The sequence below is a fragment of the Drosophila virilis genome, chromosome 3, assembly GCF_030788295.1.
Source record: "Drosophila virilis strain 15010-1051.87 chromosome 3, Dvir_AGI_RSII-ME, whole genome shotgun sequence".
Lineage (NCBI taxonomy): Eukaryota > Metazoa > Arthropoda > Insecta > Diptera > Drosophilidae > Drosophila > Drosophila virilis.
This window is the reverse complement of record NC_091545.1, coordinates 15,532,427-15,559,317: the sequence shown is the minus strand read 5'-3', so window position 1 is coordinate 15,559,317 and position 26,891 is coordinate 15,532,427. Positions and strand designations below refer to the sequence as shown.

The window sequence follows — 26,891 nt, the reverse complement described above, 5'->3', positions numbered from 1 at the left end:
AGCACTCTGACGTCACAAAGTTTGCGTTTTAACGCCTCCTCACATATATAAAGGGCAGTTGGCGACATCTTCGAGAGAGTGAGAGAGAGTGGAAGAGATAGGAAGAGGCCACTTTTACACGACACACTTTTCATTTGGTCATGCAAAAAAATCCGGCAACAAAATAAACCCGCAGCTCAAAATTAATCGTGTGGAAAACCATAAAAAAAAGTCCCGCACCTTATAGAGATAAACTTAATGTAAACGATGCCGGGTCGGCATTCCTCAAGTGCCGGGTCGATAATAGGCTGGGGGAAACAAAAATGAGTGTGATATGGGGGTATGGCTCACGTGTTCCACACGTTTGTGTTCTATGTTTGCACAAATATCAAGTGTTTATTCAGTTTTTGGTTTGATTTCGGGTATACATTAACACACATTCAATTGATTAGCTTTTGTTTTTGGCGCAACTGTACTTTTAGCAAGTATATACTTAAATATATATATGTATATATATGTATATTATGTACAATAATAATACAATTAGCGATATGAATATTGTTTTCTATTTTTATTATTTTTTTTGATAATAAATATGAACTGGCTGATTTGTTATTCGTTTTTTTTTTTTATTTGTTTATTTACAATTAATATTTTTAACGCACTCAGGCAATTCAAATATTTAATTTTAGCTTTGCCTTATCCCTTCGGACATCAATGTTAGTTTTTAAAGCTTTGTTTCTGGCTAGCCTCAAAAAAAAAAAAAATAAATTAAAGTTTGCCTTGCTTTTGTACGTGACTCAACGATAAGAGCCAAATGTGCGATAATTATGTATTAAGTATTTTCCTTAATAACTTTTATCTGATCTTAACATCGCAAATACACTTATATTTATATACTATTTTGATAGAGAGAAAGTTGCTTATCTTATTTAATGCAATAGATATTTTACCGAAAAGCTCTTCACTCCATTAAAACAAAAATTGTGAGTAAATTGCGAGTCTCAGTTATGAGAGTTTGAAAACTGTATTATTATGGCTCAACATGAAAATAATCTTTAGATAATGGTCTTTTTTTTCTAGTAAATCGGTTCCGCTTCACTCTTCCTTAACCCGTTCACATTTTGATATTGTTTCTTTCCGCTTAAGTTGAGAATTTGCCCTAATACTAAAGTTTGCAATACTTGAGATCCCTGTCTACTTCCTACTTATTTTTATTTTTAATAATCTTATGGTTTATTTTTGATAAATGATCTTAAAATGTATTTGTAATATCTTATATATCAAGGCTGTAACTGCAATGTATTTCTTTACATTAAAGCAAACGAACTGAAACCCAGTTTTCTAGAAAATAAATTTATTTTGTGGTTGACCCAATGACAATTTTTGAGAAAATATCTAATTTAGCCCGCAACTTGTTTATGAAAATATTTAGAGATTGCAATATTTTCAGCACAACGGGCAACTGAAAGTAAAAAAATTTAATTGTGTTAAGTTCGAAAATGTTTGACAAAGCAAAACCCCCCTTCCAAACACATTTCACTGCCGCAGAAAGCTGGTTCAAATCGTGAATCAAACTAATCCTATTTTGGCTTGGCAGCCTTTTAATATTAGCTTAGATTAGATTAGGTCTTGGACTATGTGGAGATTAACTTATTTGCAATGGAAATTAGCTACACTTGAATTTTCTTTTTCTTTTCTTGCATCTTTGTTTTTCCCCGCTCGCTGTCTTTATTTAATAAAGGTCAAGTCTGCTGTTAATTTGCATATCTTCTCAAATGTTTGCTTTATATATTATGTTTTTATATTTTAAATGGTTATTCATTTTTGAAGTTTGATACCTATTACATTTATTTGTCACGTGCTGATCGCTGTGCCTTCTTTGTTGGGAGGACCTCAAGCGATTTGATCTACCTATAGAAATATGGCCAGCTGTGCGTATATCTCCACGGCCACCAATATACCCATTATGGACACATTTACAGCGCAGTAGACGCGTCGCAGTGAACGTCGGCGTTTACGCTGACGCTGACCACAACTTTTGCCAGAGAGCCGCGCTCCAGGCTGCAGATGCTCGCGACTGTCGTCGTCCTCGCTGCTGCTGCTGCTGCTGTTGGTATCGCTTCCGCTTGTGCTCCCGCTCCCGCTGCTGTCATCAGCTGGTGGCATTGCCTGGCTCCGGCTCCCATTTGCTGCAGTTCCATTGTGGCATGGCGGCCAATGTCAAACCGACGCCAGCGACGAGCTGCTGTCATAGGCCACCAGCAGAGAGTCGTTCTCGTCGCTGCCGCTGCCCGCACTGCGTTCCGACTCGTTGATGACCTCGAGCTGAGTCTGCGGCCGGCTGATCTTGTATTTGTTGTGCCGCTTATTGATCAGCACGCTGCGTATGTTGTTGTTGTTACGCCGCTGGCGCTGACCCTTCACACGAACCGCTGCCGTTCGGGTGCGCGACTTGGATGCACTCGCACCCAGCATGCTGCAGTCCGCATCCTCCTGCTGTTCCAGCTCCAGCTCCAGCTGCTGCTCATCCTCGTCCTCATAGTAGTCATAGTAGTCGTCATAATCGTAGCCCACCGCATCGTCCTCCACATCCTCCTCCTCATCGTCGTCATCGTAGTCAAAGTCAAAGTCGAAAATGGCGCAGCAGCCGGTCTCCGCCTCGACGCTGTAGCGGCGCTGCCGTTGGCGCTGCTTGGCACGTTTACCCTCCAAATGGACCACCGAGGATTTGCTGTGGGTGCTCACGCTCTTGTACATGGGCGCGAAGATCGTGGTCTTGGCCTGGTTTCGATTGGAAAGAGCAACGACAAATGGCCGATAAATACTTAAATCATTATAATTTTTGGCAAAGAATAAAGACCATCCAATGCACAAGTTCCTGATCAGCACCAAGTAATCCTGTCCTGTTTCGTAATCGAACGGAAACTCTGAATCCTTTCCCCTTAAGAATATATTTTGAGCCAGTATGAGTATTATTCTTCTCACATAATTGCCATAGTCTGGGGTATCGAATCGCATTTAATTGATTTTTTCTTATTCGGTTTTTTTCCATTTCTCACTTATTGAGTAAAATGAATTGTATCGCACTTGCCTCCGGCTCGCAGCAGGTGATGACCGAACAAATGTTGAGGACTTTATAATTTTGTAATGGATACCGATATCATAAAGTTTACATAGTCCTGATCAGGAATAATTCGCAGGAACAAGTCGTAATGTTTCCTAATTGCTCAGAAGCTTTGCATTGAGTCGCATAAGTCGAATTGGCTGGATCGAACTACTATATTATAAATCATCTATATATTTTACTCTCTATCAAGATATCTTGAACCATATGCAGCACTATTCTCTTCACATAAACTTAAGTTTCATTCCAGGGTATTAAATCTTCGGCTTGCCGAATTCGCCTTAATACTTTACTTTATGAAAAGCCACAGACCACACAATGTTAAACGATTTTTGTTTTTTGCGTTTTTCTGTTTCATTTCCCATTTATTGAGGAAAATGAATTGTATCGCACTTACCTCCGGTCCGCGCCAGGTGATGCCCGAACGCACCAGATTATAGAAACGTAATACGCCCCACATGGCAAGCACCTGTTTGATTTAGATAGGAGAGAGAGAGAGAGAGAGCGAGAGAGAGGGGGGGGGGGGGAGAGAGAGAGAGGGGGAGAGAGAAAAAGGTTTTAATTGAGTCACATAAATTGCACTTAGCACCCACACATGCACACACACTCACACTATAAATGACCAGAAAAACATTTTTATGCTTATACTCTGTTGCCATGGACAGAAAGAGAAGGTATATTGGTTTTGAAGTCACAAATTTTCTAGCCTTATAAACTACTCTATAGTGTTCAGGCATGTTGCAGTTAGAGTATTGCACAGTCGTTCATTTACAAGCTAATGGTACCACAATCAAATAATTTATAGCATTTATTGGAAATTCGCCTAAACGAATAAATAAATACATAAATTCATACAGATTATTCTGAAATAGAAATCAATTTGTATTGTTTGTTAACTTGGATTGGAGGCTTATTCAAGTTGTATTGTAGGAAGCCAAGTTATTTATGTAAATAGTCGAATTAAAAGAAAGTTTTTGTAATCAAGTTGTATAATTTCAAAAAAAAAAAATAATAATAATATATAAGAAATAGAATTTCAAAATTGTGTAATTAGTTTTAACGTGTTCAGCGATATTTTAAATTGTCATTTGTAATGTTCCAGCTGATACCATACGATAAACAAATTAAATTGATGGCCCGCACTTACAAACTCAAGATGGACGCATCTAGACAATCTATGGAAATGTTGAATTTACCCAACAATTATTTTTTCATAATGCATCGGATTCTGTTATTAATGTGTTTACACGGCGTGGTATGGTATTAAGATCCCAAGATCCCATCTATCTATATATCTTTCTATCTATCTGTGTATATTCCTTTGAACTGTCTAACAGCTGGAGAGTCTGTATATCTTTACGTGCCACTATTGCACCCTGGCTATCAAGCTGCCGACTCTGTGGCACAATCATCGATTTCTGATACTTCCTCCCGAGCTAACTCGACAATTGCGTTGTGGCTTTGGTTTTTTACATATAAATGCCTGGTTAGGTTTGACCTATGCTGCCTTAGCCGTAAGATTTGGTTTTTTCGCTGCTTTTGTGTTTAGTTTGGAATAATTTGCCACTTTGAACAGTTCGCGCCCGCACTTATGATACCCTGGCTGATATATTATTACGGCTTCTTGGGCTTACACCTGTTGAAGTTGTCCATCAAAGTGTTGGGAAAGAGTATGCAGGGCGAGGGCATTCAAACGTCTATTAAACTAATGGGCTTGTCGCTGAAAATTGCCTTTGTCATTCTATGCAAAAGAAACTATGAAGCAATACTCAAGTCAATGGCAATATAGAAGGCGTATTTGAATTTTTAAATATGCGGGCTATTTAAAGCAATGTAGAGTATAAAATAAACAAGCAAAGTTAGAAGCTGGGACCTGCTCAAATTTTTGACTGACTGTCCAATTGTAATAATTCTATATTTCTGTTATTCCATTCAATTCAAATTTTCAATTCATTTTCAACATTCAAATAAAACTAATTTTCAGAGTTCCATATAATTTATTGATGCTCGACTTTGGTTGACCTGGGAGACCCTTTTCAAGCATTTTTCGCTTGATTGAGCTTTTTAGATTTGCCACAAGCTCAGCTTAATGATTGTTTTACACATCTATTCATTTAATTTAATTTATAACATTTTAGATTGGTAACACACACGCACACAATCACCGAAAATTTGAATTATTACTCACATTGATAAAAGCGCGTGCTATAAAAAATGCCACCTCCGCTTTGCACATGGCATCGAATTGCTGTAAAATGAATATACATTTATTTCAAATAATTAATCAAAAATTAATGCAATTTAAAATACTAAAGACTAAGGACAAACTAATTGCAGCTCTAGTTACTCAGGTGTGTTTGAAGCTAGCAAGAAACCAGGTAAGATTTAAAGCACTTGGCTGTTTGTCTAAGAGATACCTTGTAACCAAAAGTTGCTCAATCCTTTAACAAATTTCGAATTTATTTGTTTGTTAAATGAGTGCAATGGAAATTCTGACAAATTCGGCTTTAAATTGTTTAATATTGACGGTTTCATAATATAAACACGTTTTCCCATAACCTATTACACAATTTTCTGTTCGTTTATTTTTTGTACTTTTTTTGGGCTGCTGGGCATTAAAAAAAAGGGGAACAAAACTTTAACGGGGCAAATATTTTTTGCAGCGCTGGCAAAGAGAGCGCAAGAAAAAAGAAAAAAACATGAGTTTTACCTCCACAATTGCAATAAATTATGCATGAGGCGGCAATTTTGTAACGCTTTGGTGGAAGAAAACAAGCAACAATTGCAACAAAAAAGCGGGCGCGTCGGGGCACGTTCGTAATAGAAGCAGCCGCAAAAACAAATGTCGAAGACAAATAAAAATGGCGGCGGGGACAAAGCGGAGAGCAGCAAAAGTTGGCGTGCAAAAATGCCCAACACATACAGTGTCTATTTGCCTGTGTGTGTGAGCGAGAGCGAGAGAGACAGTGTGAATGCATGTGTGTAATAAGCCTATGGCATGCCATGGCGCCCGCTTTGGCTAAGTAAAGGAGTAAGCGAGATGGTGAGAGAGAGGGGAGTTGGATGTGTGGCAGTAAGTGAATGAACCCCGTTGTCAGCTTTGAGCTTTGCGGCTTCGCTTTGCTACTACTTTTAAGTGTGCGTTTAAGCTTTTATTTTTAATTTTTTTTTTGCACTCGACTCTGCGCTTCGTTTGGTTAATCAGGCACTTCAGTTTTTAGTATCTAGACTGTGACTAACACAACATTCAAAGGTAAAGCGTTCGCTCTAAAAAACCTTAATTTTAACCTAAAACCTTTAAAGCGAAAGAGTTGCGCTGTGACAAACTAATGTGAAAGTTCTTATCTGAATATTTAATTTTCGTTTGCTATGATATTTATTTATTTTAATATTAAGACACTTTCATTCAATATATATGCTTTCACATATAAAAATAGTTTTTTCAAAAAGAAAAAAACCAGCAAAACTTCCTTCGGAAACCGGGCAAAGAGCCAAACGTCATTGGGGGAACATGCAAACATGTCACAGACAGCAATACAAAGAAAGCATATGTTTTGTGTTTAGATATCAATTTCATTGTCTCTGGTTTGTAGTGCATTTAACTGTCGTTAGCATCCGACCATAACCTAAATTCTTTGTTTGATTTTAGCATAAAAAAGCAACTTTTACATATGTAACGGATTTTGCCCTCGTCTTTTGTTATTGTCGTTGATTCCATTGTTGTTGTTGTTGTTGTTGTTGTTGTTGTTCTCGTTATTGTTATTTTCTAGCATTGAGTCCGTGCAATTTATTTGTTTGTTTTGCCAGATCTTTGTGCTTCGGCTCGAATTGATTTATGCCAACGCGGCATTCAAGAACTCTCATTGATATCATTCACAAGCAGCTCCCGCTGGGCCGAGGCTTTTGTTGGACTGCTGGCTGAGCATAAGGCTGATTGTGGGGGGGGTTTTCATTAAATAAATGGACCACCAGCTACGCAGCTTAGATATGCATTAAAAGCGTTTGTCTGGAGCGCCGAATTCCCACACCTGTCGGTTTGCGGGTCGCCCCACAGGAATCGACTTACCTTATTCACATGATCACGCAATACATTCGAATAAACCATGGCGACAGCTTCTAAGGCCATAAACGTAATATAGCCAATTATCCAGGGTACAATTAGGCCGGGGTTTTCCTGTGGGCAACAAAACAGAACGGGTACACAAATATTATATCCCTCTGTGAGCATAGTCTGTAAAGGTTGCGATGGGCAGGCAACCAAAGTCATTTGCACACCTTTAGCTGGCATCAAATTGAACGCATTGATTTTCTGCCCGCCCCCCACTCCCCCTGTGTGTGTGTTTGATTGTATGTGTGCGTGTGTGCGTATGTGAGTGCTGTCATATATCTCACTAGGGTGCAAAACCTGTGATTGCATTTTTTGGCACTTTTTCGCGTGTAGCATTTTGAGGTTTATTTATTAAATTTATTTCCCGGTCAGGGCCTTCGCTGTTGCTGACAGTTTTAGCCGCGCATTTTGCATATGCAATTTTTAGATCAACAATATTCACATTTTTAATAGCGCACATTTAACGGGCTTACTATTATAGTTTTCAAGCCTATAAAATTCACACATGATGTCTTAGCTCTAGCATACTTATTATCCTTCAAACTAAAACTCTTAAGCGAAATCTCCCAGGCATTTAAATCCCATATAATCCATATAATCCCATATAAGCAATGAAGTGCATAAATCACTTAGCTGCCGAATGTCTGCAAGGGTATATCACATTCGGCAACCTGCAACAGTTATTTCTCATTTTAACTGAGTTTCTGCCAAGCTCCTCTCAATCCTCACACACACACACACACACACACACACAGTGCCAAAAATGTGTGCACTTTCATGGAATTGTTTTCCATACAAATTGTTGTCAAAATAAGCAGCCAGCTTTAATTAATGCCAATGGTCTATGCATTATTTAAACGCAACGGGTACAGGCTACCATTCAGCCAGGTTGCTGCCGCCTAAGAGCAAATTGCAATTAATTTGGCCAACATACAGAGCTCAGTTTTCCCATACACACACACACACACACAAACGTGTGCTGTGCACACATTGAGCTATACAAATAAGTGTAGCATACATTTTAGGGCAATTCGTTGGCGTCCGTCTCGCATTTGTTGTTACTCTGGTTGTGTTCTATTTTTTTGTTTTTTTTTTTTGTTTTAGTTGTTAGGTTGAAATTAAAAAATTCCACACAATGCGCCACGCAATGCTCCCTTCAACTGGATATATAATCTTTGTCATGTGTCGCCGCCGCCAGTCGTCAGCCAACCGACAGATGGTTTTGTGTACCCAATTGTGTGACAAATTGTCTACATTTTCAACCATCGTGGCATTCTATTTTCCTTTTTTGGTATTTTATTTTTATTTTTGGCAACCCTTTTAAATATGTTGGGCGGGTTCGTTCGACTTTATTTACATCTCTCGTTTTTTTTTTGTTTTTTCTACGATGACTCCATCATAAATTCTCTCACAGGAAGTTCAAGCCATTGTCAGTTTTTACCCGAATAAGTTGTTCAATATGTTTCGATCTCTTATTCTATAGAGCTTAAAGTTGCGTTAGAATATGTTTATTTCAGACACCAAAATAAATATTTTTTACTTTCGTTCGATTCATAGTTAAGCTGTGGAAGCTAGAACTTAGCTTCAAATATTTTGCCCTTCCGTTTTTGTTAATTTACATAAATGGGCATAAATTAAAATTTCTATTTGTTTTACTTTGTTCTAAAAAATATTCAATTGTAATCCAAGTTATATCCAAATCGAATTACGAATAACGACTTCTCTAAAAATAAGTGCAAATAGCTTAGTTAGATTTCGATCAACTTTAACATCTAACATTCAAAAAAGTTGTTCTAATTATTTAAATAAATTGTCAATATGTTTATCAGAAAATTGATTTATTGAAGTAAATATTTCAAATTCACACACTGAAATCTATAATCAAAGGACATTTGAAATTCAAAATGTCGCTAATGTGCTTTTATTTTGGTCCTTTCATTCATTCATCATTCGTCGCACTGCGATAGACACTGGGGGGCGTGGCACATACGCCTATGGGCGCACAAGTTGGTAATTTACATTTGAATGCGCCTTATTTGTTTATGGCCTGCAAACAGCTCGGTCACAGGCACAAAATGTGCATAATTTGCATATATTCGGTTTGAAGTTATTTGATTTTCCAGTCCGTGTATGTGTATGTGTGTGTGTGTGTGTGTGTGTGTGTGCGTGTGTGTGTGCTTGGCTTGTTTGTCAAGCCATTGTTGAGTTTTGTAAAATGGGTAAAAGCTTTTTAGCAAACAACGAAACTTACCCGACAGATGCCAAATATCAACACGATGCTTAACAATATCATCGACATTTGTGTGCCAATTATGGCAAAATATGCAATTTGCACACCTGCAAGATAAGAAGACAAAAATAAAACTAATTCCACAAATATTCTAAAGATACAACTATCTATATGTGAAACTACACAATATAAATATAAATAAAATATAAGATAAACATAAAATGTGTAGTTAAATAAATTTTAAATTATTTATTATTATGGTCTAATTTATTATGCCTTGGGAGACACGCCACATTTTGCATATTTATCAAAGTGTAACGTTTATTATGCCCAGCTTAAGGCCAGCCGGGACACATTCTCATGTATTTGCATATGTATATGTATGGTACACATGTGCTTACCGTAGTAGACATCCTGTAGCTCGGCAGATTTGTGCATGTTAACATTGATGCGCCACGAATAGATCAGGACGATTAAGAGCGATATATTCTAAAATGACAGAGAAATGTGAACACAATGAGAGGGGAACATTATTAGCGCATATATTACGCATACGCAATGCGTGCCGACAATTCAAAAGGTGCCAAACGAGAAACCCTTTTTTGTTTGTACATAAAACATGTCTTTGCTCTTAAAATGGCTGCGTGACAAACGAAGAGGAAACGGCCATAAATTTATGTGCTGCAATTTTACAGCACAATTAATATTTAAATACAAAGTTTTACACTTTGCGGAGACATTCATTACGTTCCGTGACTATCCTTACAATTCAACCCGATGGAGTACACCAAAGCGTGCCACTAATTGCACGTGGCGGCAAAAGAGAAGAAGTAGAAAACCAGGTACTTAAAATGCAACAACAAATTTGACTCGCAGGTTCCATGCACATAATTTGTATACGCAAATTGCAGTTGTTATTGTTGCCATTGCCTTTGGTTCTTTGGCTCGGCTCTTGCATTTGCTAGTACATAGAAAAATCCCATGCACGATTCGGCCATTAACATAAATTAAATGGCATAATGAGCGTCATGTAATTGTAATTTATAAGGCACAAAATGAAGAAAAAGCGAATCCACAACGTGGCGGAAAGCTGGCATATATTTGGCCATAGTTCTTATAAGGTGGGTGTGTATAGATCTCAGGTAGTGCCCGGGCTGTAAATTAAGATATGTTGATAACAAAAGTTCAACTTATTTCGCGTGTATTACAAACGACTTTAATAAAACTATGCATAGATTCGCATTGATAATGTAGGCTGCATATAAATCGTAGTCGTAGGCTTTATCGGACTACTGTGTACTATATCTGCCATATAAAATGTCTTTTGACATGCTTCTATTTTTCAGTTTACTTGGAAACCTTAAAAAATTCCCCACAAATAATATTTAAAAATGTTATGAAATGAAAAAATTAAATAAAAGCTATACTCTGAACTGGTAAAGTTGACTTTTAATTTATAATATATTTGATACATTGCCGTAGGTATTAATACTCTTGTCAGTTGCCTGTAAATTTAATGAGGTTTTCCCATTTGCATTCAAGATAAAAAAGGAATTATCATAAAAGTTGTTCAGCACTTGTATTAATTACGTGGAAGAATTGAGAAACTTTGCCACTGGGACAGTTTACGAACAGTTGAGAATGATATTGCGCATACGCCCGGCGGGACGTGAAGGCAATGCGATGTTAACAGAGTTTTAATAATAACAAGGACAGTTGTTGCACTTACAATTGTGTAAATTGCGCTTGTTATGGCCAAATTTTTGGCATGCAACATGCGACAGCAGCGAGCGCCGCCAGTTAGCGGTCCATATGGATAAAGGATGACGGACTTCATTTTTTCACTACGCGCAGTGGCAGCGGCAACGGAAATGCAAGTTTTGTGTTTTGTTTTCATTACGTTGACATCGTAACACGTTGGCGATGCCTCCTGTTACCGCAGCTCCTGCTGCTGCTGCTGCTGCCGCTATTGTGGCCAGTTGTTGTTGCTGTTGTTGGTTGCGCAACCGCCCATTAGGGTTGCCTCCCTGACTGACGTTGTTCTCTGTTGTTGCCAGTTGCCCGTTGCCCGTTGCCCGTTGGTGCTGGCCTGCAAAAATACAAGATAAAAATCGAATTTTAAATATTGCGTTAAATCGTTGCCATTAAGTGTGTGCATGCGTGTACGTGAGTGTATTTTTGTGCGTGTGTGTTTGTGTGCTTCTATCTACGATAAACACTTTCGGATTTTTGCTGTTTGCATTTCCTCAAATACAATCAATATACTCAAAACATATTCTCTTTATGATTGCCTCAATTTGTACGCGTCGTACACATTTTGCCATTTTCCGCCTCGTTTAGACAAATATGTGACGACTATTCGGTTGCATTGAGTGTTTCACGCAATGTTTTCCGGTTTACAATCAAAATTCAATACTTTTTTAATTTAAGCTCTTAGCTGACATTCCACGCAATCATTCGGCCACGTAATCCGCTTAGAAACAAGCCAGCAACAACTCGAAATAACTCATCTCCATGCTCAGATATAGGCTCGCATTCTGATCAGCTTATGCCACGCCCACGCTCATGCATATGGAGCACAGTCATGCCAATGTCGCTTTCGTGAAGAGGAAATCATCAAAAAAAAAAAAAAAAAAAGATGAAAACTAAGCGTGTCCTAGCCAGAGATGATCAACTACGACATACCCTGAATTTAAATTCTATACACACAAAAACACACACACACACATACTCTTAGTTTACGCTTCTTCTTACCTTTGCCTCAGGCCTTGGAATGTTGAAGTCTTGTTTAACTTCGGTATTTATAGTCCGATCCTTAGGAAATTTTCTGAGCTTAAATATAGCAGCTAAATATGTGTATATACCCAGACCCAATTCTCTAGCTTAATTTTTGTGGATTGGTAGAAGTTATCAAAAGGGTTAAATTTATTCTATATCATTATAATGCATATGATAGCTTACATACCAAGTACTTGGTACTTAGCTCCTAACATTTCCGACTTTTAAAAAAGAATCTCAAGTATAATCGATTTTTACAGATTTTAGTATAGGCTTTGAGTTCAGGTCGTTAGCTATTGTATATTCAGACAGGCAGGTATCATTAGATCGACTCGGCTCATCATTTTGCGAATATATAGTTTTTTGGCTCGCAGATGTACGTTTTTTTCGGCTGTTGCATACATTTGCGCAAAGCTATTATACTCTTTTTTGCCCGTTTTCGTCGCGTGGAGGGTATAAAAACGTAAAATTGGTGCAGGCCATGTGGGAGGCGCTTATTGAATCGAATTTGTTGACTGGCAATTCGTGAAGCTCTTTGATGGCAGCTGCTTCACGTTGCCACATGTCAACGCTGCGATTGCAATTTGTATCGGCTGCCGGCGCCTTTAGTTATGCAACGTTTTTGTGCCTAGTCACGGTGGACGACTTGTCAGTGCCTGCGCCTGTGGTGCCTTTGCGCCCCAAAATCAATCATACGCCAGCGTGGCCGCCAAAATCGAAATCGACACAAAGCACATATACAATAAAAGCACAAACAAAAAAAAAAAAAAAAAATGCTGCATAAAACCGAAAACAAAGCGGGTAAAGTGTGTAATGCGATATTTTTTATTGATTTTCATGTTGAGCTCTCGTAGGACTTGTGTGTCAGATTGTGGGCGTGTGCATATTCGAGTGCGAGTGGGTGTTGAATGGCACATTGTATTTTAGTCAGATGATTTTGCTTGATATGAAAGCACTTGATGTTTGCAATATGCATTTGCCACTTGACTCCGAGGGAATCCACGCAAGAGCTGCACACAAACCTTTGACACAAATCTTGAATAAAAGCAAGCCAGAAGAGAAATTAATTTTTTTCGCTCTGTAGAAAGAGAATATCAGTAGGATTTAGCTAGAGTGCCATTAGAATTGAAGAATATTGAGGACTATATGTTTAAGCAAGTTCAATGGGGAGACTAAAGATGAGCAAGAAGAGTGCCAGAAGATTTCCCAAGAAAGAACAGACATTTTCTAGCATGCTAAATGAATGCTGGAAAAATGGTTGGTAAGGGAATTCCAGAATAAATGAAGATAAGAATTAACTTTCGCTGAGTAGAAAACAGAATACCTCAGGAATGTCAGAATATTGTCAAAGGAATGAATAGCAAAGGCTTAAAGTATGCACAAAGAAGAAGCCAGCTTTTTTGACTTGGACAGGATTACAATTGTGACGAGCTTTCAGCTTTTAAATAGTATTTATAGAATTGATAAACTTTGCTACTTGAACTTAATTTAAAGGCAGTTCTAGTTGTTCTTCATCTAGTTTCAGTGGAAAGTTCTATTTTGGCAAGTCAACACATAGGCACTTAACATTTGCTTTCATCTGATAATTTTCCGATGACAGCTTTCAACATTTTCTTATTTGTCTAACGCGTTGTGCGCTCTGCGCTCTTTTTTCGCTTTTGTTTGTTCTGGTTTCGCATTTGTTGCTGATATTTTTATGACACTGTAAACATTTTATATTGTGAATGGGTATTCATGGTGGCCTACAGTTGGCTTGTTGGCCGCTGGGTCCTTTCACGCTGACCAGCAGAGCGTGCCAGTAATAGCAAAAGAGTCCTTCACAGTACTGACTATATATATATATATATATATATGTGTGTGTGTGTGTGTGTTTGTGCCTTGGCAGATGCGGGCCAACTTGTGTTTCTTGCACGAGTTATCTATTGAAATGGGCTCTGCTTACTTGCGCCCTTTCCTCTCCATGGCCATCAATCAGGCGGCACAAGTTTTTGCATTAGACATAATTACTTAAGCGCCAACTAATTGAAAGCTTCTTGGAGATTTGTCTGGTCTTGATTAAGTGCCACAGACTTAGACAGTGGTCCATCAAGCGATACTTGTCAAAAACTGACAATTTCGTGGCCATCATTAATTACGCATTACGCATACGCCCGAGTGGCAGTCAGTCAGTTGGCCTGGCCATCGCTTCCACGAATCACATGAAAAGTGAAAAGCCTGTCGATTGCAATTTTCTGCGCAGTAACAACTGCCACCTAAGTGCCATTGTGTGGCAGCGAGCGAAAAAATATCATTAAAATCCATGGGCAGATTGCTGTTAAATGGAAAACCTTGAATTTAAACAGTGTAAGGCAAAAGCATACCAGCACAGCAACACAGTATGTGAAAGCACGCAGCTGTCTTAATCGGTAATTTAATTGGAACTCGGCATTTCTTTAAAGAGAGCGCCAAAGATGCAGCTAAATTAAAGAACACGTGTCTAGTGTGGCGCAAAGGAATCTAGTTACTTTTCATCAATTTAATTCCGTTTTTATAAATATATTTAAATTTAATCTAATGGAATTTCGGGCTTATGCGAGAGTTTCATAAAATAAGTAGAGATTTGGACTTTAGCTGGTTTTTATTTTGACCCAAGGGAAACAACGTTCTTTAGCTTCAATCTTTTTGCCGATTACACCCTGTACAGTTCAAAAACAGATGAGAAAGGGTATATTAAATGAAAGAAATTTGAGTTAAGAACTTCTTCGGTACGCCGATGACTTAATACACTTGTAAACATTTCCATTTTTGAAGATATGTGAGAAAGGTGAAGCTCGAAAATACTCTGTTTGGAACAGAATATATTTCCATATAAAATTTTACTTTTCGACCAAATATCGAAGGTAAGTATATTAAAACATACGAATTCCGAATTTGGGTAAGATATCTTATTAAACTAACAAGTTTTTCCTGCAAGTACTCAATATTCGACCGATCTTTCCTATCACAGCTACATGATATAGTGATCCCATCTGGCTGGTTCTCACCTGCAGAAAGACGGAACTATGCAAAGTTTCAGGACAATAGCTTTAAAAATAAGAGACTAGTTCGCATGGTAACAGACAGACGGACAGATGGGCAGACGGACATGGCCATATCAACGTGGATGCTGATCTAGATATATATACTTTATGGGGTTGAAGATGTCCCCTTCTATGCGTTATACATTTCATGACTAAATTATAATAGCCTATCCCAGCAGAGAAAACAATTTTACACAAAAATAATTATTGTTGGCGCACGCTAATTCCTATTTATACATTTCAAGCCAATTGTGGATTTGGGTGCAGGGTATTACCTCGAGCATTATGGCTCAAGGTTTGTTGAGTTTATGTTTTTTGCAAATTAAATTCATCAACAATAACAAAATGAAGCCTCCTTCAAGGTCCTTGCATATTGCGTGCCTGTAAAGAAGTACTCTTTAATTTAATTTATTTTCTTTATTTTTCTTTCGCTTTTCGCGAATTTTTTTGGAATAACATTGAAACTGCCGACAGCTAGTTGATTATTAGTCAGAATCAGGGGCAGTCTGTTGGGCGAAAGTGAGGTCCATCGTGTGTTAGGGCAATCGTCAAAGCTGTGTGGCAAATTGCCATTCGAGGGCCAAAGGGCAAAAATGAATGAGAAAGATGGCCACAAAGCAAATGTGCAAAATCTCATTTACAGTTGAGCTTAAAAATGGCAAACAAACCGAAAGCCCGCAGCTCGAAAGCCCGACTAGCCGCAGATAGTTGGATAAATATTGGCTAGCTGCCAGCCAGGACACATCAGCTACAACTACACGGCATGTCCAACGATTCCTTTTTTTTTTTTTTTGCTAGACTTTTGCCGGCTTGCGCAAAACTTGACTTGATGTTATTAACTTTTTCACTTCGAGCGCACAATTTGATGAGCTCCGTTATGAATGTATGAAATAATTTTTTTTTAATAAATAAATGGGCTTAGCTTCTGCCAAAAAAAAAAAAAATTGAATTAAAGGCAGCTCAATGTGAGGGATGTAATCTTATGATGTAGTTGGAGATGCTTTTTGAGCAGTGGCTTATGAAATATTGACAGCTGCTTGATAAGAAATTTAAGTTTTATAACAGCTGCTGGATTCACAACTGACAATGGAGATAATCAGCTGAAACTAAAAGCGGCTTTTGATTTAATACCCAAAAGCCAGTCAGCAAAAGCTGCCATTGGCAACCATTTCGAGCTGCTTACCAAATCTCTGCCACACATAGTATTTATGACACATGTATATCAGTTCATATACACAAGTGTGTGTGTGTGTGTGTGTGTGTGTGTGTGTGTGGGTGTATGTTGGTTAAAACCGCATGCCGGTTAATTGCACATTGGACCCGGTTATGTTCAGATAATCGGCACATAAAGACATTTCATTATTGCCCTTTCGGTTATGGTTTATGTATGCGAGTCTGTGTGTGTGCTTCTTTTTTATACTAATGTAACGCACAGCAACCAACACAACAACAACAGCCATAACAATAATAATAACAATAACAAACATGTTACGCAAGTTGTGGGCTCCGAAAAGCCGAGCTGTTTGGCCTGCCCCCAGGCTCTGTTCTGGCCTTGACTTTGTGTTAGGCCTAGCACAAAACATTAAAGTTTTGTGTTGTGCTTTGTTTGTTAGCCGCCTGCTTATTTGGCTAATTTATGCTACGCTTTATTGCCGCCTGCCTTCTCGACACGCCATAACATTAGCAGTTGGCCACAAGTTGTTGTGCCTCCAGGTGGTTGCATGTGCCACGGGGCGTATGAGTGTGCCCCCGTCCTGATATTGTCTTTGGCTCGAAGGTGTTTTGCCATGCCTGCGCATTATGATTCATTGTTCGTTGTTTGGGCCTACAGTCAAAAGGTAGCCAAAAGATTTATTAGGCCCACATATTGAAGTTCTTTAGCCAAGTTAATGTTTCTGCAGTTAAACAAACGCAGGCAGCAGCTGCTTCTTCTGCTGCTGTCAGCGTTTATTAATGAATAGCCAAGGCAGCTAAATGATGTGTAGACTAGCACAAATAGATCAGCACACGACAAGAGCACGTAAATTAATAAAGAAGAGATGAAATACTGTTTACAACATAATTAAATGTTTCATGCCAGTTTGATTGAGTCAAAGATACCCATTCACATCTGATCTGTAACTGATTGACAGACCTGGCGTGCACAGACTTGTGAGCAATCCTTTCAGTCAGCGGTTGGTTTTTGTTGTCTAAGCCATACTAAGTACCTGTTGCTGCAGCACATTCCATTTTGGGAACAAGCGTTTTAGCCACTCAAGCAGCTCTATTCATTTGCCAGACCCTTTGCCTGTTTGCGCACATCGGAGGCTCAATTTGTCAGCAAGTGCGCGTCAGACACTGCAACAGACACTTAACACCGACACAGCCAAATCATCTAAGGCAGGCCTTAACAATGCTTTTTATACCCCGTGCACATTAAACATTGATAGCAAGCGGGTATAACAGAGGAGCCAAGGAGCTTGTAACACCCAACAACGTATAAAGCATATTTTCCATTAGAATCCTCATTTGGGTAGATATATTGCAAATCATAATATACATCTGAATACGATTATGCATATATAGCTGAAATCTGCTTACAAGGTATCTGCTAGACTTGCATTTAGCCCATGCAAGCATTGTTGCTACCTTTGGTTTAAGCCCTAAGCCCAAATGGCACTGTGGCATACGAGGCGTATGTGCAATTTACTAACTCAGACAGCTCGGCTGGCTAAACGATGGAAATGTGTGTGCTGCAAGAACCAAGTGTGTGTGTCGGCGTGCAAGTGTGTGTGTGTGTGTGTCTGTGGGTGTTTTATGTGTGTGCGAGGCTGGCAGACAAATTATGCAAATATGCGTGGCATATGAGCAGGCAATATTACGCATACGCCGAGTGCGCCATTAACTTCCCATGTGGGCGTCGTGGGCTGTGTTTTTGTGCCTAATCAAAAATGCTCTAAGAAAATCGCATACACTCTGATTAAAAAGCGTTACTGCTGCTATTTGAATACACGAGATTGCAACACTTTTTGAGAGCATGAACCTGTAACGAGGACAGTCTCAAAAGTAGAAAATCTAAATTTAATTAACTTATAACTATATATAAGTAAATAAGTAAGAGTAACCGAAGGAAAACGAGATGGCTGTCGAATTGATTAAAGGGAGAGCAGGAAGGAAAATAATTGTTAGTAGATATTTGCCAAAACTTGCAAATATAATAATTATGTAAATTAATGAGAATTACATAGTATGGCAATATTTAAATACGTTTTTCTGCTTGCAGCGGTGGGAAGTAAGCTTGCTCTGTCTTTGGTAGAGAAGAACAGACATGCAGAGTATTAACTATCTTCCCCGATCCATGATCTAGTCTGTCAATTTCCATCAATTTTTCATCCATTTTCCGCTGAACTGATCGTGGGTGATCCAATCTATAAATTTTCTGCTTTAAAAATGAGTTTGAAGGCAAGCAAAATATATTCATGCCGTTTTCCATTGTGTAAAGATTGACGGAATTGAAGTCCGGAATACGTCTCGGGAACTAACCGTAATCGTAACGTGTAAGGGAGGCGTGTACGAGTATTTCGTCGTGTTGTTTATTTTATTTGGCTCATGCGAGAAATTCAAAAATTGTCGGATTTCCTGTTACCAGCACATATCACACGCTCACACACACGAGTGCCTCTGACGGCGTGCGTGTGTGTGTGTGTGTGTGTGTGTGTGTGTTTACTAGTCAAGTGGCTTGGGACTCAGTTGGTTTTTTGGGTCTTGAATACGCTACTGTTAGCCACCGTGTCGCTCGTTTGGCGCGTGTTTACAAATTTAAAAATTTGTTTGTATTTACTTGCCCTTGCATCAGGGAATCTGTGGCACGGTAGACGACACGGCCTGGCACGAGACGGTGTCGTGGCATTAAACGCGAATTGTCATAACTCAGCGTGTGCTCGTGACTTTTAAAGAAATTGTTTTATGCCCCAGCTTGAGCCGCACTCAACCGGTAAAGAGGTGTCGTGACATTGTCTTTACCTACGTAATAAATGGTTTCATTTAATCAAAGACTTTTATGGGGCGCGCTTCTAGGATCTATGCAAAGCACAGCCATTTCTGGCGCGGTTAAGTAAACTTTATCCTGCGGTTGACATAAATCAACATTAAAATAGGCTCAGGCTGATGAAAGGCACTTTCACTACGCACTTTGCCCAGATAAATGTGAGCTGAAAATTTTCGTGAGTCGTAAAAGTTAGTTAAGTTTCCTGAGCAAAAATAGAATTTGCATGGATGAGCGTTAAGCACAGCGATGAGTCATGCTAATTGGAAGATGTATGAAGCTCAAGGCAAATGTTAAATGGCCTAAAATGAGTCAAGTCATTTAACAACTAAAAATTCACTTCAAAACACTTTGGCAAAATCATCAATTTTTCATTCACATGCATTGTCTATTTTAAGGGCTGGACCAACCGCAACCAAAAGAAAATCACCTGCCACATTCGGGCAGGCGAATCAAATTTATCTAAGCCTCGAATTCAACCACAAGTTCAACTTAAACAAAAGACCTCAGAGATAGACAAAGCAAACAAAGATGCCAAGCATTTGATACCCTAGACAAACAAGCCTCTGCCTGATAGTCAAATCTCATAGAAGAGGGATTGTTTAGTGTGGAGCCAACCACTTGATAGCGTGTGTATACCCGTCCTGTGCGCCTTGCTAGGGCATCAAAAGAAACAACTTTGCGACAACAGAAACTTTATCTATCTGTGTCGCAGTCTAAGCTCTAACACAGAGGATGAGACACAAAATAATTTGCCACAAACTAAATTGCATCATAGCTGAGCAAGGGGTAAAAACACAAGGACAATAGCGTATGTCAGTCCTAACTGAAACTGTCAACTAACGTCTGCCCTATCTAGCCGTCCCTCTATTCCTTTGCCCTCGCCTCCTCTCTCGATCTTACAGTTCTTAACCCCCGTTGGCTTTTGAGCAAGTTTTGGGCAAATGCAAAGTTTGGTTGTAGGCAACTTTTTGGTAACCGCTAAAATGACTTGCAGCGTCTTTTTAGGTTTTTGCTTGATGAGGAACGGACAGGCGGGAAAGGAGGGGAAATGCAACACGCAGCACTCTGTGCCACATTAAAGTCCACTTAGCCTAATTGCAGTCGCAGCACAGCTGAAACTTTTGGCTGTCAGCTTTAAGACTTGCAACGCGAATTTAATAACATATTATTATGTGCCCGTCGTCCAAAAACTAAAAGCAATTAAAGCCCCTTGTCAACAGCTGCTTCCAGCGTATTTTTATTCCACTCCCACTCCCGCTTCCACTCCCGCTCCCCTAGGCAGTATCCTCTCTGTCATATTTTGCACTCTTGACTTTCTCTGGCTCTCTATTTGCGCAACGCATAAAATTTGACTGATTAAGTGCCGGGAGGAAGTCAAGTGGGCTTTACTGGGACTTCAGCTTAAGCTGAAGCGGCAATGTCTGCGAGATGGGCGACTTTCAGTGCAGCTGCAGGCAATTGTCGACTAACAAAAACTTTTCTTTGCCATCTGCTAGTCTTTTACCCTGCAGTCCCAAGCTGACAAGGTATGTGCACTAAAGGTGTCAAAAAGTACTTATGAATATGGGCTGTCTTAGCCAAGAATAGTCCGAGAGGAACAAGAATTTCTTAAAATTAACTAACAGATAAATATTTATTAGATTTAATATAAAAAGTTTGTAGCAAGAGTTTGCGAGCGAGTTCCATAATAAAATAAAAAAATAAAATTATAGGTAGTTGTAAAAGAAAAAGAAAAGCTTTGCTTGTCTCTGTTAACGGAAAGCTAGAGTTTAGATAATAAATTGCATTGTTAATCCCAGATAGTCAAGGACAAGATAAATGTCCAATCTATTAAACTGAATGTATTCCGGAAGTTATAAATGATAAAGTGCCCGCAATAATGATGTAGATCGTAAAATATCAGTTAGAATTTCATTATGTTTGCAGCGTTGAATCGAATATTAAAGTCAGGCATGAGTACAAACAAAAAGGGATTTTATACTTGTAATATTGCTAATTGGTATTTCGCACTCTGGGGTACCCCATAGTCAATCAATGTGAGGTATTGCCGTTTTGGTGGGCTTCTTGGTTTTCATGCAGGCCACGTGATATTCGCTTTTTGTTTTAGCCTCATCTCGTTTTATGGCGGGCATCGTTTGGACAGCTGTTGAGGCCATTTGATGTTGCCGCCAACAATTGCGGGTTCAATGTGTCTCGTCCTGTCACTTGATGACCGCCTCTTCCTCCTTCACGATGAGCATCTTTTACGACTGTGCGGAGAGTGTAGCTAAAGATGCAATGCGTATTGAAAGATAATGAAATCAATCAAATTCAACATCTTCGACGGAATTCCTTTGGGATACTATCCAATTTTGACTCTGTGTAAATATTCTACAGCAGAGCACAATATGACATTAAAGTAGATGCTAATTTTGTACATTAATATTCAGTTTTTTGTTTTCCGTGATTTAACGAAGAGCAGAACTGACCCCAGTTGCATAGGTATTGTATAATAGATCGAGATTGAAATACAAAAGCCAGGCCAATAGAACATAATAAAACACAATACAGAATTTCAATCGAAATGTAATTTCTCACATTTTACTTGGAATATTATTTATTTTCCCTGAGATGGTGGCATAGCAAAATTATCCTCTCCTGCTATAAAGCCCATTGCCAAGGCAAAGATTACGAGAATGAAATATTTCATGTTTAAAAAAGGCAACCAAATGTGTTCTAAGTCTCAATACTCTGGTGAGTTGATATTTAAAGCCCAGTTGAGATGTGAGTCAAGCAGAAAACGCTTTTAGCTATGCTTGCATAATAATACATATCGAATCGTTGATTTTAAATTCTTTTATGTCAGTGTGAAAAGTTACTTACGAAACGAGAATAAAAAATATCTTCAGCCAGATCAAGTATACATTCTTGACCAGCACCAATATCATATCAATATGATGAGCTGTGGGCAGCTTATTTCGATTTGGTTTTGTTAGAAGAACATCTCAATTGCAGCCGCTAGTTATTGTCATCGGCTACGAATTTAATTCCGCGTGCCATAAAAAAATTAACATATATTATGAAATTCCTGCACAAATACCCAATCAATAATGTAGTGTACCATTGCTGGGATCAGAGTCGGATCCAGAGCCAGAGCCCAAGTCGTAGCCGTAGCCAAAGCCGGAGCCAAAGCCGTAGCCAAAGCCGTGGCAAATTAAGTATGCATACGTATTCAAATTACACAGCGCGCGAGGCTCAGGCACAAATATTTATATATATACACACACACACACACTGGGATGGATATTGGGTATGCCCAGGAGAGAGATTTTTGGTTTTTCCAGGCCAGCGCCCGTTGCTTGGTATTGGTTAAGCGGCATCATTAAAGTCCCTGCTTGAATATACTCTTCGGCAGCGCTGCGTGTCTGGCCGCTCTTTTGTTTTTGTTCCAATTTTTGCCAAAGAAACTGAAAACAAATATTGCCACTGCGATAACAACAACAACAACAACAAAAACAGCAGCAAGAAAATAGAAGAAATTATGGTAAGCATAAAAATAAATTAATGGCTCTGCGTGTGGTGAGCAAGGACAAAGCGACGCCTAATAGACCCAATGTTTCAATGGGGGGGTTTTAATTAGTTCAAGCCATCAGCCTCCTTGGCCCTCCCCCCGCTAATGTCATGCTAACCAATCGCCGGATTCCGTTGCCACATTTATTTGGCTTTTATAATTTAGTATGCGTAATTTCCTCGCCTCGCTTTTTCATACGTGAATATTTAATTTCCTTTTCCATCTCGCTCATTCGCCTATTTTTGTCTCATTCTCCTGTTTGGAATTTGATTTTTGTCCTGCTCGCATTTTGTTTTATTATTTATTGTTTGGCATTTCATTGCCAAGACTTTTATGTTTATGACTTGAGCTGAGCTGCGTTGAGTTGAGTGCAGATTGTTATAAAGTGCTGCCACAACTCGAGGCGTTCGAGGCGCTCGAAAGGGCGCTAAGAGGTTATACAAATGCAAAAATGTAGACTTTATGTTCCTTTTGTTATTGTACTCTATATGGCATAAATATAAAGCGGCTGCCTATAAGCCAGTATATTTTGTAGGCTAAGTGAACATTGGCATCACATTTTACTCAAAATTGGCATATTAAAATTCTCTTAATATTCCGATTTTTACTTTATTTTAAAAAGCATCTCAAAGACTTCGAGAGCTATGCCAAATAAATTTTATAGTTCTCACTTTATCATCTCAAGTTTTTCGCTTAAATATCTTGAAAGTTTAAGATAATCCTTCTATTTAGATGTTATTTTGATTATAAAATTTGTAGCTCATACATTTAGTTGGGTTTTTGTCTTGATTTCACGGCCACAAAGAAGGCAACTTTAGAACTGTCTAAAAGATTTTCCCATGTCAAGTACTAAGACTAGGAAAAGAGATTCCATTTAGCTCTTGCCAATAATTAATTCTCATTCAAATCGTTTTAAGTTTGAAGAGCCCCTTTCTCAGTTTCTGCAGTTTTGGTCGTTGTAATCCTTGGAGGATTTCACCCATTGATAGACAAAAGTTTTTCGGTTGGATTTTTATTGGCAGCAGAACTGCGTACAAAGTGCCACGATTTCCATTCTAAAGTTGAACTCATTGGCAACAATTCGAGGCCAGAGGTTTATGGCCGCAGGAGAAACTTAAATAAAGTGGCATTACTTGTTGGACTGCCAGCTGCATGGCTGCAGTCGGAGTGGATCTCAGCACTTAGCTGGGGCAGTCAATCTTCGTGCCATTTGCATATTCATTTTGCATTACTTTGTCACCAGTTTCGAGAGGAGTGCTTTGGCTTGTCCCGCTGCCCGATTGGATGGGCAGCTGGGGCAACTCGAGTGGAAAAGTTAACCCGAAATGCAGCAGATATTGCTTTTCAGTTTTATGATTCGCCTTGAAACATTTTTGGCATGGAAATTCGCCAGCACGGTTAATGCCCAATCTGAATAATTAAAACGAACTGCTTCATTTGGAAAGGGGCGCATCGATGTGAGCCTTAGGCCAGTTTCTGGCACTTACAACTTAATTGCCAGCAAAGTTTCCCGAAACAAAAATATTATTTTATGTGTGCCTCCCATTCGAAATTAAGAAAACTTAGCTTAGCGTTTGACGTCGCCGGCCTAGGAGGCAATGGCTACAACAGGAGGCCTAAAATGAGGCGGCTCCGACAACTAATGAGCGTATTGTTTGCCAGATAAACGACATGGTTGGGCGTGGCCGGATGCGCGGGGTAACTGTACAGCAGCGGAACAGGAAATAGCTGTTGTTGTCGAGGGCAGTTCGGATATTTGCAAAAGGGTTGAAAAACCTTGAAAACTTTTGCCAGCGTTTTCTGCTTATGTGCATGGATTATGGATTGCTTGGGTTATTTTTTTTTGGTACTTCTTGTTGTTGTGATTCTCAAATATTGCTTTACATAAATATAAATGAGATATTGCTTTAAATATGTATTAATTTTTAGGCCAAGTGCCAAAGAACAAAAACTGATTAAAATTCCCAAATGTATGATCTTGAGCCACTAGACTAAATTAAAAGTTGCTAGTTCAAATCATAGATTGTGTTCTTGCTTTAAAAATATCTGAATATTTTCCATGTTTGGCTATCTGATATTTTCTCGTTATGTATTTGTTTATAGAGTATAATTCACTTCTAAATTCTGGCTATATTCATGGATGTATGTTAAGCATTACACACAAAACTAAAACAATTACCATAAGACTTTTAAACTTTCGTTCTTCTTAAAAATCTACTAAATTGTCTTCATTTACTTAAAAGTTACTTTCATAGAAGATTTTCATCGCGAATTTTAAAAATATTTAAGAGCTTTGCTTTGCATTTGCTTTAAAGTGCAACAAAATGGAATGTAATTAAATTTTTGGCAATTCGTTTAATTGAGTTTTAAGCCGCAACTTGTGGGCTGAAATTGAAAATTGTCGACGATTCCAGTGCGCCGCTCTCAGCTCTATCTCGGTCTCTATCACATTATCTATCCGCCTCTCCCTCGCCCAAGTTGGTTTGGGTCCGCCTCAAGTTGGCTTCAATTCATTTAATTTTTTTTTTGCGGCTTAAGCGTTTTCATCGCACATTTTACGGCCACTCCCGACGACTGTTTGCGCTGTAATTAAGTGCGTCTAATTTGTGTTAAGCGCTGCGCCACTTGAGCATTGCCATTTTTGTTGCTGCTCCTGTGCCGCGCTCGTCCTGTGCTTGAGCACATTTCCACGTGTAGGCTTTAAAGGATGCGACTGCCGTTGGCAAAGTCAAACTGCCGTAAAATTGCCGCCTTCGCGTAATGCCGTTGGGATTTTTTTTGTCAACATTTTTGTGACTGATTTCTGTGCATGTTTTGGGCAGTTTTCCGTTGCCTCCTGTAGCATCGGCAGGAGTTACACGGTTGAAGAAATGTTTAAAAATGTTTGATTGAACACGGAACTTAATTCAAGTAAAATTTGCAAATGGAATTCACATTGGTTGAGTTGTAAGAAACGTCAAAACTATTGCTGACAATTTGGCATGGTTGGCAGACAAAACTTTTAATGCTTTACTTGTCACTCAATTTGAATGAATTGGCCACAATTAAATTGCATTTTATTTCATTGCACTTGAATGAAAATGCACAAAAACATATTTGCTTATTGTCTGCTACAAATTTTTATTTAACCAATTTGCAAGTCAAATAATAACAATAAAGTTCAATTTTGAATAGCTTAAAACTTAGTCAGATGAAAATTAAAATGTCAGAAAGTTTTCTCATATGTTTTAGTTGAGAATGGCCTTTAAATTCTTGCTTTGTTATAATTTCTTTAAAACTTTCTTGCTAACAAATGAATTTTGCCTAATCTTGTATTATAAAAGGTTAATGGACCGCTTTACTAGAGATTCAGTACATATTCATCCCTTAAGTCAGCTGTGGAGTCGAGCAAAAGGCATGCCATTCTCTTCTAAATTTCTTTTTATTAGAACGTCCTGTTTAATTACCCAAATCCCCTGTGAAGCATAAGCACTAATTAACGCTTAAGCTTGAGCTACTTACCCAGGTCTTTGGCAATTGTATTTAAAACTCAAATTTTATTTCACTCTGCTCTTTCACCTTTCACTTGTGGTTCACCTTCTGCATCCACAATAAATGCTTTAAGACAAGTTTTCCGACCCGTATCATGCATGCACCGTTATGCACTTTGCCGGCAATCGTATGCGGTACTGTTAGATCGGCGCTTTTTACTTGGCGCTCAAAAGTAGGCAACGGTTTTTGTATGATTTTACGTTCTATCTTGTTCTCTCTTACCAACACTCACAGAGACACACACAAACACCGATAGCTGCTGATGTTGCTGTGTTGGCAACGCGTACGAAACGGCAACTGCTTTGGGTTTTATCAGCGCGCCAGTATTTAAGGCGAGACTGCGAAAGCTTTCGGGCGTGGAGCTTTCACGAGAGCACACTCGTCAGTTTTCGACCAATGTTGGCATCCGTTTCGACCAATTTGCTATTGGCCATTTGGCCACTTGATACTTGTTTGCCGCCAATTGTTTTGAAGGCAACAAATCGAAGACGCAGCGAAACCA

General features: G+C 38.8%; 1 protein-coding gene and 1 non-coding gene across 2 annotated transcripts; one reads left to right on the top strand and one right to left on the bottom strand.

Moving 5' to 3' along the window:
* Window positions 1–165: 165 nt before the first annotated feature.
* Window positions 166–26,697, bottom strand: LOC6624574 (uncharacterized). The gene is given in 8 exon segments (XM_002047544.4): window positions 166–2,763; window positions 3,504–3,575; window positions 5,295–5,354; window positions 7,173–7,280; window positions 9,466–9,551; window positions 9,846–9,933; window positions 11,174–11,533; window positions 26,360–26,697. Coding segments are annotated over 7 exon segments (1,452 nt in total). The 5' UTR covers window positions 11,342–11,533; window positions 26,360–26,697; the 3' UTR covers window positions 166–1,893.
* Window positions 4,110–5,098, top strand: LOC26531358 (uncharacterized). Its single transcript, XR_011416336.1, has 3 exons — window positions 4,110–4,361; window positions 4,444–4,620; window positions 4,683–5,098. It is a non-coding gene; the product is annotated as an uncharacterized protein (transcript).
* Window positions 26,698–26,891: the final 194 nt, after the last annotated feature.